The sequence below is a fragment of the Kogia breviceps genome, chromosome 7 (assembly GCF_026419965.1).
Source record: "Kogia breviceps isolate mKogBre1 chromosome 7, mKogBre1 haplotype 1, whole genome shotgun sequence".
Lineage (NCBI taxonomy): Eukaryota > Metazoa > Chordata > Mammalia > Artiodactyla > Physeteridae > Kogia > Kogia breviceps.
This window is the reverse complement of record NC_081316.1, coordinates 106,680,796-106,692,989: the sequence shown is the minus strand read 5'-3', so window position 1 is coordinate 106,692,989 and position 12,194 is coordinate 106,680,796. Positions and strand designations below refer to the sequence as shown.

Sequence of the window (12,194 nt, the reverse complement as noted above, 5' to 3'; positions counted from 1 at the left end):
CCCCACCGAAGGGGAGGTAAAAGGTAGAGCAGATGAACACCTGGGCCCAGCGCACTGTCCCCTCTGGGTGGAGAGTCCTCGTGATCAGGTCTCTGGAGGGAGGAGGACAGGGAGGCAAACGAAAGGGGGTAGTCAGAGGCATTCAGGGATGGCACGGACGGGGTCTCCTTCCTTCCAAGGAGACAGGAAGAGGCAGAGCAAGGCTGGAGCCGGGTGCAGAAGTTGGGGTAGGTGGTTACTAAGGCCAGCCCTGCTGGGGGAAGAGTCCAGGCCTTGTGCCACCCCAGGACCTTCCCCTCTGGAAATAGGAAAACTACCAGAAAGAATTTCATGCCTCAGTGTCCCCTGGCCCTCCCTCCAAGCCCCAACGCGGGATATTGCATGTTCCCCCCACCGCCCGGGGCAGGGTCCTCACCCTTCTGTTCTTTGCCACCTTCACCTCCAACAGCTACGGCGGGGCCTGGTGCTGAGCTGTCAGTGCTGATTGAACTGAACGGATGGCTGATGGGCATTTCCACGTGGGTCACCTGGTTTGGTCAGCAAGGACCCTGGGACGACTTGTAACTCTGATGGACCCAAGGAACAGAGCAAGAAATACAACCCACGTCTCTTCAGAGCCTCCCCAGTGCCGGACACATTCTCTGGGTGGCTGTGCCATCACGGTCTTCCAGAGGGTGAATCTAAAGACCTCCAAGTTCACATCACTGGCGTTTACCTCCGAGGTGGGGTTTCCAGCCCTCCCCCCCGCCACAGGCCCAGAACCCCAATCCTGAGCTCTTACCAGAGGACAGGGGGACCTTCAGGGAATGAAGCTAAGGGTGACCCTGGGAGGCCAGTGGTCTGCCTGGGAGACAGAATGGGGTTCCTCAGGTCTGGTCTATGGAAGGAAAGGCCCAATGCCAGTCTCCAGCCTCAGAGTCCCCGGTGGCCTAAGAGGGGGTGGGTGCCTCCCTAGGAAAGAGGGAAGAGGAGGTGCTGAGGACACAATTCGGCGTCTCCTCGGGACTGGATGACCACGTGGGAGGGGCCCCTCTGCCCTGGCAGGCTGGTGGAGGGAGGAGGCAGGGTATGGGGCCTGGAGCTGAGTTCTCTTGGAGAGCCAGGGCGGTGACACCCCAAATAACCCAAGATTGGAGAACCCTACGGTCTCTGCCTGGGCCCACCATCCTTCTGCCTCTGGATTCCATTTCTTTCAAGACACCTTTGGAGCCAACAGTTTCCACTCTGAGCTAGAAATTCCTGTTTTCTTGTATGTAAATGGAGAGAATAGTAGTCACTTCCGTTGTCTTTGCTTAAATGTCATGTCAGTGATCCCCTCCCTGACCTTCCTGTTTCAGTTGTAAATCCGCCTGCCCAGCCCTCTCAATCCCCTTCCCTGCTTGGTTTTGCTCTATGGCACTTTCCGCTTTCTGCTACACTGTATCATCCATCTATCGCCACCATTGCTGTCTATCTGTTTTAAAAATTCATTTTGTTTGCCCCAACCCACCCGAATGCTAGTGCCATAGGGCCGCGGTCTTTGCCGAGTTTGTTCACTGTGTCCCTAGAGCTTAGAACAGTGCCAGGAACATAAGAAGCACTCAGTAAATACTTGTTGAATGGATGAGTGAAGGACGGATTCATAGGATTGTTGTAGGAATTAAATGCATTGCTGTATGTAAAGCATTTCGTAGGACACCCAGCACCTTATTATTATTGCTGCTGCTGTTGTTTGTTAGATGTGACTTGTGAAGTTTCCTCAGCTACTTGGCTCTCTGTTTCTCCACCTGTAAAGTGAGGAGATTGAATCACTAGATGAACTCTGAGCTTCCTTCCATCTCTATGATCTCTGTGCCCCCAAATACTCAGTGGCTGGGAAGTTCTTCCCACAGCTTACATTCTGCTGTTCTCAGCAGTTCTGCTGGGTGTGGAGGTGCTAACTCTCCCTTCACAGCAGCGCTTCCTCTGTTTCTTTAGACTATTTCTTTCGACAGGCTGGGGCAGAGGTAGGGAATCATGAGTCAGCATGGTATTTCTTGGAATGGTTTCCATTCCAGTATATGTATGTTTTATTTTCATTGGTTTTGATGTGTTGTTTCATAACATTTTATTATTTTCAATAGAAGCAATTCCTTATGTGCATAATTAGAAGCCATTTGATTTTAATTTCCTTGTTGAGAGTTGTTGTAGAAATAAGCAAAGTTCAGGAAAAAAATTCTTTTTGCCAGACCATGTGCCCTGATTTGGGATTTGGGCATGTGGTCCTTGGAGATGAAGTTTCGCTCTGTCCTGCCCTGGGTAGGTACCGGTCCCTGATCTTGGACGATCCTTCTGGGGACAGGGTTGTACCTCAGAGGGCTCAGAAGCACCTGTTTTAGGGGCCCAGGTTGGCATGGCTAAGATTGTCCTCCCAAGGCCTGGGCCATTTCTCCCCAGAATCCCCCTCTGAAAAAGGTGGTCTGGAACCCCTGGTTTCCCCACAGCTGACTCTGTGGGGACAGCTTTGGGAATAAAGGTAGCTTCATCCTCCCAGTATTTGGTATTCGCTGAGTAACTGGGATGGCCTTGGAGGAGGGGCGAGGGACAAGTCTGGCTAGTTCTGCCCTGTTGTTCATACACAGGATTACCTCACATGTCCCAACTGGCTTCCCCGCCCATCTGGTGAGGGCTGGCCCTCAGCCCTCCAGCCCCCTTTTCCTTACCTGCCTGGGAAGCCAAACATGGATCGTCCCGTCAACATCAGTTGAGCCTGGAAGCTTCACCCCTCCGGAGACCATGGAAAGAGACAGCCGCCTGGTGAGTACATCGGTGGAGCTTGCGCCAGAACCTCCTGGCACTGAGGAAGCAGGGATGGGGCTGGAAGCTAGGTGGGGCAGCGACGGTGTGCCTCGGTTTCAGGGGAAACTGAATGTGCCCTTTCTAGTTTGAAGCTCCTGGGGGTCAAGATCACGCAGCCTCCTTTTATCATGGTCCCTAAAACGGGCCCCATGGGAGGAGAAGCTGATGGGATTTGGGGTCCGGTCAGCAAGCACCCCAGGGCTGGGTGGCTGAATCCTGGGCTCCCGCTCTGTGGCCCCTGAGAACCCCAGCCAGGAACGTATGTGCTGTTGGGGCAGCTTTGCTGGTTTGAGAATCATGGAAGCTTAGCGTTCTAACTGGGCTTCAAGGTTATCTTTGGGTAACCCTCTCACTAGACTCATAAACCATCTTGGAAAAGGTGGCATTGAAGATCTTCAAGGAGGTTTTAAACTTCTCTTGGTCATTATTTTCAGGCTTAATAATCTTCATGCTTGGAAAGTGCTTCCTTATGTCTAACCACGATTCCTTCTGCTACAACTAAGATGACTTCCCTCTTCTGTTTTTTGGTAGAGAGCAGCTAAGTGTCCTCTGTGGAAAAGCCAGTCATATACATGTGAAGGTTTCCAAAGGTTTTGTTTAACTATCCCTCAGCTTTCTTTTCTTGAGGGACATTCCTCTGTGCTCTTACTTCTCCTTGGGTCTTATTTGCTGCTCATCTCCACCTTCTTTTGTACTCTAGTGATATGGTAGAATCTGGGACTCTGGGAAGGATGGGCCAACTCTGGAACTGAGGATCAGCTTAGCCTATGTTCTGGCTGATAGTTGGCTTGTGGTCCATTCTGAACCCCAGATGTATTTCTGAAAACTCTACCATCATCGCTCCCACCATTCTTCCAGCCCCTTCTTGACTTTTCTGTCCCAGGCTTTTTTCTCCTGCCCTCTGATCTGGTCTCCTTGGCCCATGTCTCTGCTTCACCGAGGTCATTTGACCCTAGGCCTCTGGGGCTCATTGGAACCTCTGGTGAGCAGTAAGGGGGTTGCAGAAGGCAGAATGGAGTTTTGTTTGAGGCATGTCGGGAAGGTGAACCCATGGTCACAGCCATGGGTCATGTTCCTTGGTAACTTTCTGGGGGCCTAAACCTGATGGTCCCTAGACACAAGGGGTGAGAAGTGCTGAGCTATGTGAAGGGTGGTAGGGCCAGTCCCTGGGGCAGGGTGATGGTGGGGGCACCTGCTAGGAAACTCATCTCTCCAGAGTCAGGGACCAACACGGAGGGTCACTGGAGGGACACAGGGTCGAGTACAGGCTATTCATTATTGATAGAATAAATGTCACATGGTATGGCAGAGCCCACGTTCACTCTGGGAGACTTATCTTGGAATGAAAGAACTGAACCATTACTTCCCGATTTAACGTTCTTAGATTTGACCCCTTATTTAAGGTGGAACCTCCAAGATAGTGAGCCTCAGGTGGGGACAGAGAGAGCTTCCTGAAGATCTTAAGCTTATCTGCAACAGATTTCTTAACACTAATTAAATTGAATAAGAGGAGACTGGGAGTAACTGGTCGTCTAAGGCTGTGCCTTTTTCCCTGAGGACTTCATTGCAGCAAGATGCATTGTGAGTTTTGAATATCAGCTCAATAAAGTAGTGAGAAAGATGATGGCCAATGGACTTAAGCCTGATGAAGCTCCCGTGTGAGCTGGTTGGGACTTCAGGGGGATCTTAGAAAGAAGGTGGAGAAGGCTCACAGCTTCTTTGTGTTCAAGAGAGAAGCTGCAGGATGTGGTGGACAGAACACTGACCAAGTTCCAGGTCAGCAGTGACTTTGGACCAATCACTTAACCTTTCTGCACCTTAGTTTCCTCATCTGTGAAATGGAATAAAAATAGTATCTACTTCAAGTGGTCTTAGAATAGTGTCTTTCACATAGTAAGTCTCTTTTATAAGAACATCTGGTATAGATAGATAGATAGATAGATAGATAGATAGATAGATAGATAGATAGACATGTATTCATAGAGTGAAGATTTATCACCATCATCATTATCTAGGGTCTAGTCCTACCTCCTCTAAATTTGGACAAATATCTTCTGCTCTTGGTGCCTCTGTTTACCCATCTGCAAAAGGAGAGGGTTGGACAAATTGCCCCCTGAGGCCCCTTTCTGGTTCCATGACAGTCTCTGGAATCCTGTAGAGTGGGATTACAGGTGTGCCACACTGGATATGCGCATTTGTTCCTGAAGAATAGTGCATACTTTGTGTTTTTCAAAAGGCGTCACATGCTTAATGCTTAAAGAAGTGTCATGTTTATTAAAGAAAGACTGAAGTTGACCCCCTGAAAGAGCAACAATCCTCTGTAGAGTGGATTTTCTTCTACTGGGTCGTCTTTTTTTTTTTTTTTTTTTTTTTGCAGTACACGGGCCTCTCACTGTTGCGGAGTGCAGGCTCCGGACGCACAGGCTCAGCGGCCATGGTTCACGGGCCCACCCGCTCCGTGGCATGTGGGATCTTCCCGGACCAGGGCTCAAACCCGAGTTCCCTGCATTGGCAGGTGGATTCTCAACACTGCACCACCAGGAGGCCCTGGGTCTTCTTGAACTGGAGCAGGTTTCAGTCAGCCTAAGACCGCAGATGCTGTGCACTTGAGAATGTCTGGAGGCCCCAGGGCTGGTCCAGGATGAGGCACCGTCTTTAGAGGGGGCTGGGCAGGTTCCCAAGACGGCAGACCAGTAGGCTCAGGTCGCTCTGCTATCCCCTAGACCCCAAAGTGCAGGCACCTCCAGGACTCCTCGCACCTGCCCTTTGTCCCTGCAGGTATGCAGCCCTCACCTGAAACCTCTGTGTTCCATGTTGGCACTGGTGCCAAGCAGCCTTACACTGGGCCCAGCCCACCCTGCCTCCCCCTGTGTTGTCCCTGTGACCTGGCAAATGTAAGCATGAAATGTGTGGGAGTGTGTGTACGGGGCTCTAGGCTGGGTGCTGGGTGAGAAGGCTGACTGATGTAACAGTAGCCACTGGCTTAAGTGTCCTGCTTTGGCAAAACAGTTTCCTCTTGGTATGGCAGCAACGGAGGTGGACGGTATCCAGCCAGGCAGGGAGGGATGCCGGCACAGGGAACCCAGGGCTTTGCCAGCCAAGTGGAGGCCTTGGCGATGCCAGGCGGTGTCTGGCTCCTGTGATAGGGAAGCAACACCCAGGACTGTCCATGGGGCCCCCATTATATAGCAGCCCTGTTACCACCCCAGCCTTGGCAGAGAGGGGGTGTGGGGAGAAACTGAGGCACCAAGGTCCTGGGCAACCAAACGTTATTTGTTTGGCAGTAGGGGGTACTCAGTGTTCTTTAAACTATTTGATGAATGAATGAATGAATGAGCAGGAAGGTATTTTGATTCTAGTCTAATAGGGATCCCTAAGGGTTTTTTATGTGTATAAGAGACATCATAAACTAGAAGGAACTTTAGCACCCAATCAGGCCTGCAATTTTCAAGTTCTTTGTAGTAGCAGCCTCTTTTGTTCAAATGATATCTTATGTGGAACCCAGTGCATAAAACTGAAAAAAACCCCACTGCTCTGTTTGAAGTGGCGTAAAGGACTCGGAGCTCTTTACCTACAAGCTGGCCTCCAAGGCGTCTCCACGGAACTTCTAATGCTCTGTAGAAACTTGTTTGAAAACAGCTGATTGTCCGGTCTTTTCCTTGGTTGGACCCAGAGGGGAACATGACTATCCCTAAGGTCATGGAGCTGGTTGGAACAGAAGCGGGACCCCCCGGAGCCTCCTGTGCCTGGGATGAGGGGGCCTCGGGGCTCCGGCTTCTTAGTCTGGAGCCCAGTTTGATTCCGGGCCGACTGGGGTCCCTGAGGTTAACGTTGCATGTATGTGGGGCGTGCTGGTGGCTGCGTGGCAGGAGGTGCTGGGAAATCTGCCTGTGGGTTCTGAGGGGGCCTCTATATGTGCGGTTTCTCTGGATCTAGGAAGCGGGGAGGGTAGGACGGAACCCTGTGTACCTGGAGGTGTAATGAAGCCTGGGTTGGGCAGTGAGGATGGAAAGAAGCATGAACCGCTCCGATCCAGTCCAGTCTACACTGGAGGGCGTTCAGGCTCCCCTGCCATGGTCCAGGGGTTCCCCAGGCTCCCACCAGGCAAGAAGACTTTTTAAGTTCTGTGAAAGGGGGCTCCTGATCTTTCTTGGTACCGCTTGTGCTTCTGGTGGGGATTGGGGAGCACCTCATCCTGAGTAGCCTGCAATACTGGGGTGCCACCCTTTGAACATCCTTGATTCTCAGGATCACTGGGAGAGAGACGCTGCCACAGGGGCCTGAATCTAAGAGGGGTCCTTCCTTGTTGGAGCTTGGTAAGGGGCAGGCAGTGAGAGCGCATAGAGGTGTGCAGCAGCCTGAGGGCGGCAGTCAGGAGATCTGGGTTCTGGTCCTGGCACTGCCCCCAGCTGGCTGTGTGATCTCAGGCAAATCACGGTGCCTTTCTGGGCCTTATTCGCCTCATCAATAGGAAAATGGGTTGGACTAGAGGGTTTTCAAGATGCTTCTAGCCTGTGGTAAGTCCAGCCTGAGTGTGGCCTGGAACTGAGGAGGGAGGCCCAGTCAGTTCGTGCTGGACTTGAAGGGGCCCCGAGAGACATGAAAACGCGTTCAAGTCACTGCAGGTGGACATTCTTAAGCTTAGCGTGAGACTTTATTCTAGGGTTCTTCTCCCTGTAATGCCAGGTGCTCTGAGTGACCCACAGTGCATCTGGGCCAGAGAGCAGGCTGCCGCCTGTGGGTAAATAACAGTCTCTACGGAAAGCCCAGGGTACAATCCATGGGAGGAGCCACATAACCACTGAGGGGAAGCAATCTAGGAGGTGACTTCGACATCACTCAGCACAGCAGAAGCTCGCTCCTCTCTGGCACTGCTGGCTAGGCCTGCAGGAGACCCAGAGAGGCCAAGGGTAGGACCCACTTGGGGGCTTGTTAACTTACTCCCATCCCCCACCGGGTAAAGGCCCAGGGCAGAGCTGCCGCAGGAAACCATAACACTGGCCCAGGTACCATGGGCTGGGGAACCTACCCCGGAAACTGTGGTATAGAGGGCAGTGGTCCGGGTGCAATAGGTCTCGGGTTTTAGTCTCTCTTCTGTTATAAGACGTACCTGAGCGACTTTGAGCAAAGCACACAAATATTTTGGGCCTCTCCTTGCTTGTCTATAAAATGGGAAGAATAATCCTTATCAGCTCCTGTCCAGGAAAGTGCTTAGAACGAGCCCCAGAGCCAGGCACTGCTCCTTTCAGGCCTCTCCCTGGCACATCTGCTGCTGCCTTCCTGTGGACCCTGCCCTGCCCGCGGCCTCCTGCCACAGAATGTCTTGAGGGGACTGGATGAGTTTTGAGTAGGGGTCCCCGGGAGCTGCAGAGACGCAGGCAGGTGGCATCAGTGACAGCCTGGGGTATAGCCTGGTCTATGACACGGTGAGGGTTCATGGCTGTATTAGCTCAGGGGGTAACCCCAGAGACCACGCCGGGGGTGGCAGGGGCAGAGAGGCAGAGAATGATTGGCGATGTTAGGCCAGGGAAAAGGCCAGAGTCACCCACGCTTTGGCTCTGCCCTGTGCCCCCGTCCCCCTGAAGACCGAGGAGCCTCTGGTCTGTAGGCAGGTTGTGGAGAGTCTGGCTTTGGTCATCTGATTCCCAATCCTGGCTCTACTGCTCACCGGCCAAGGCTAGGAGTCAGGCCGGTTCTGTCCGGGCTCTGTCCCTTGTATCTCAGGACCTTGGGCAAGAATTCTCCTCCCCTCCCTGTTCCCCACCTGCTCAAGGCATCTGCGCTGAGGGAGAGGTCAGGCCTCCAGGAGGGATGCTGGAATCTCAGCAGTTGATCGCCAGGAATTGAGGAAGGGAAATGAGTTACTGCTCTAGTAGGTTAGACGTCAGGAAGAACTTCCAGGAGGGTGGGTGGAAGGCTGTGAAATGGGTAGAGAAGGACGGCTGGGGAATCTCCTGTTCTGGTGGTCCTAAAAATGAGAACTCTTCCCAGCAGCGTCCTGGAAGTGTGATGGTTTGGAGTCAGGAAGATGGAGTAGACGGCCTCACTCTGGAGGCTGTGTTCCTCTGGTCTTGGCGCTGCGCTTCCATCCCGCTGTCCCGGCTGGGGTTTGCAGCTCTCTACGTGGGCAGCTCTATCTGGCACTTTGGGGACCAGGGCTCTTCTCTTGTCCTGCTCCGTGGGGCCAGCAACTCTCCACCGTCTCCCACCCTGTCCGACCCCAGAGCGCTTCTTCTCCTGAGGCCAGGGCCTCCGGGGCCTCCCGCCCCTTCTTGGGTATCACCCTTTCTCCCCTCCCCGCCAGCTTCCCCTCCGTCCCCACACCCCACTCTTCCCAACCTTGGGAAGACTTGTGCTGGACCTCTGAGGCCCAGAGGTAACAGTTTGAAAGAGTCTGGCCCTCCACCTGGCTCCTTGGGTACTGAGCCCCAGGTTAGCTCCATTTTACACGTCCCACCTCCCTCTAGACTCAGGGAAGAGGGACCCAGGTGGGTCTCCTGCCGGGACCCCAGGGCCTCTCCTTCCCACTTCCTGACGGCCAAGGCCGTGGGTGGGCGCATTGGGACCTACCTGTGGGTGGAGCCAGCATTGCGGAGAGGGACCCGCCAGACTCAGGAGGTCTCCCTTCCTCCCTGGCTGCCCCCAGCTTCCTGCTATGCCTGTCTGCTACCTGTTCCCTCCATCCTCCCCCAGGTCTCCCCACCCGTCTTCCTCTGGGCCTCCACCACCTGTGGACCTCTCAGCCCTCTCTCTCGTTCAGGCCCTGCTGATGGGGTGACAGGACCCTAGCTGGTCACGGGGTCCTGCTCAGGTGGAGGGCGGGAGCTCTTTCTGGGGGAGTCACAAGGTTGTGATAAGAGTCCCAGGGCCGCTAATCCTTTTGGGGGTTTTAGGCATGCTCCTGAGTCCCTCTGAACCCCAGTTTCCTCGTGCATAAACGGGGGATGATAACTCCTGTCCAGCTTGCTAACTAGGAGCATTGTGAGAATCAAATGGAATAATGGGTGTAAAAGCTCTTTGCAAATTGTAAGCCCTGAAGAAATGCAGGAAGTTACTGTGGGCATTCGTGATAATTTGGGGCCAGACTCAACTTGCTCTGAGTAGGCCTGGATAGAATCCAAGCCCCGTCCCTTCCCTGAAATGTAAATTTGGGCATGTTCTGAACTACCTTGGAGCTCAGTTTCAAAATATATAAAATGGGGTTAATAATACCAACCACAAAGAGCTGTTATGAGGTTGAAATGGGAGCAAGTAAAATGCCTAGTGGGCTCTTCCTATTATTACCGTGATATGCATTTATAAACCAGCCTCTTTCATATTTATTCCTTGTCAATCTGGGGGAAGAAGGTAAGATCAATCCCATTTTATATGTGGGGAGACAGATTCTGAAGGGTTTAATGTACTTGCCCAAGCCAGTTAGGAATGGATGTAGTCAAATTTGAATACTGATTTTTCTATTTCAAGCCCAGTGTCTTTAGCAAACAAGCAAATAGACAAACACCCACCCACCATCACAGCTAACAGTCACCAAGTCTTACTTTATATATATCACCTATCACTGCCATGCTATGAAGCAAGGTGACCGGCTCACCGCACAGGTAAGGAAACCGAGATGTAAAGAGGTTAAGTCTCTTGCCCAGTCACCAGCTGGCTTTGAGAGTACTGGAGGGCTGTGATTCCACTGCTCCTGACGACCAGGCTTGTCCTAGCAGGCCATCGGGCCCAGCCCTGCTTCCCACTGGAAACTTTCAGTTCCCTGCTTCCCACTGAAAAGACCAAGCTCCCTGCAGGAAACCTCGGCTCCACCCCCAGGCTCCGCACGGCACTCCCAGCCCTGCAAGGTCCCAGGCCCGATTCTCAAGCCACGTCACAGATGCAGAACGAGCATCAGGGTTCAGAGAAAAGACTGGGCCAGGAGCCTCTTGCCCCTGACTCAAAAAGATAGGAGACTCAGATGCAGATGGGTTTGGGCCAGGTTCCTGACTATGTGATTCTGGGCAATCTGAGCTCTGAGCCTTGGATTCCTCACCTGTAACATGTGCTTCTAAACATATCAAGCTCTCAGGGATGGAGTGATGACCTCAGGAGGCCGTAGATGTGCAGGTGTATTATAAACCCTAAAGTACCATACGTTGGGAGCTATAATCCATTATATTTAATTGTATAATCAATTGTATCAATTATATAATCAATTTATATTTATTGTATTGAGTTATGGGAATTTCCCCTGAGGTGAGGGAAGACGTATATTGTGAGCATAACAGGGGGGGGGAGGCCTGGCAGGCCAGCTGAGGTGCCACAATGCCAAGGTCTCTCTCAGGTGCCAAGGCTGGGGCCACCGCTTGTGGGAAGGAAGCACAGGGCTCTACACAGCCTGGGCTTGTTCCTCTTATGGAAGGACCTTAGTCTGGCCTTTGTTGAGCACCCTCTTTTCTCCCAAGATGAGCTCACACCACCTTTTAGCCCTTTGGCCGTGCCTCAGGGCCGTTAGATCTCAGCACGGTGGGCGCTGGGCGTGCCAGTGCAAAGCGGGGAGAGGCATGAGCGTTTCCTGCCCAGCCACTGTGTGCCAGGCATGGGTAAGAGATTTCCTATTTTATCTCATTGAATCCTCAGGAGTCCTATTCTACAGATTAAGAAAAAGAAAAAGGAAAGTTAAATGCCTTGTCTAAGGCCACACTTCTAGAACTAGGATTGGGCCCCAGGTCTGCCTGACTCCAAAACCAGTGCTGTGAATGGATGCATTGTACATATCAGCATATCCTCACCCCCTCTCCATGCTCCAACCCCAGTCCTGTTCCCCTTGGGGCTTCCAGGGGCTAACCTGTCTTCGTTTTGTGGAAATCTAGTCTCTAGACAACAGGGGTGAGAGGGAAATCTGAGCTCTGGTTCAGCTCATATGAGCTCTCTTCATATCCCTAAACACACACAAGTGTGTCCCTGCTCGCCGGCTGGGGCATCTGGACTCATGTATATTTACCCACGTCCATCACTTAACCCCAGTAACTCCCTGGGATAGTCACTCCTGGTCCCTGCCTCTGGCAAGCTGAGTCCGTGGTCAGGGACTCAACGGCCCTCCTTGAATTCATCCCACAGCCTCCAGAAAAATGGAGAAGCGGCCAGATCAATTACCTCTGACTCTTAAAAGATGGAGTTAAAAAAAACCAAAAAAACCCACCCTGCCTGGTAGGCTTGATGGTGTTGACTTGAACCGGATGTTCTAATGAAGAGGACTTTTTATTAACTGAGCTGCTTACTAATGTCAAATGCTTTTAAGCACAGTGGTAGGTGAGGGCTGAAATAGAGGTGCCCAGGGTCCAGAGCCCGTCTCTTCCCCCTGCCAACTGCCCAGAGCGCAGGGTCCCTGAGCACAGGTC

At 52.4% G+C, this 12,194-nt stretch overlaps 1 protein-coding gene across 2 annotated transcripts in view; it reads left to right on the top strand.

Annotated features, from left to right (window-relative positions):
- Positions 1-448: 448 nt before the first annotated feature.
- The window catches only part of TMPRSS13 (transmembrane serine protease 13), a 33,282-nt gene continuing 21,536 nt past the window's right edge, over positions 449-12,194 (top strand). Inside the window, exons 1-2 of one of the 2 annotated variants that reach the window (XM_067039021.1) lie at positions 449-722; positions 2,601-2,775. In XM_067039021.1, coding sequence (XP_066895122.1) covers positions 2,755-2,775 — 21 coding nt within the window. In that variant the 5' untranslated portion in view covers positions 449-722; positions 2,601-2,754. Of the gene's footprint in view, positions 723-2,538; positions 2,776-12,194 lie in introns of those variants that run through there. The other variant, XM_059068940.2, reaches the window with a different exon arrangement.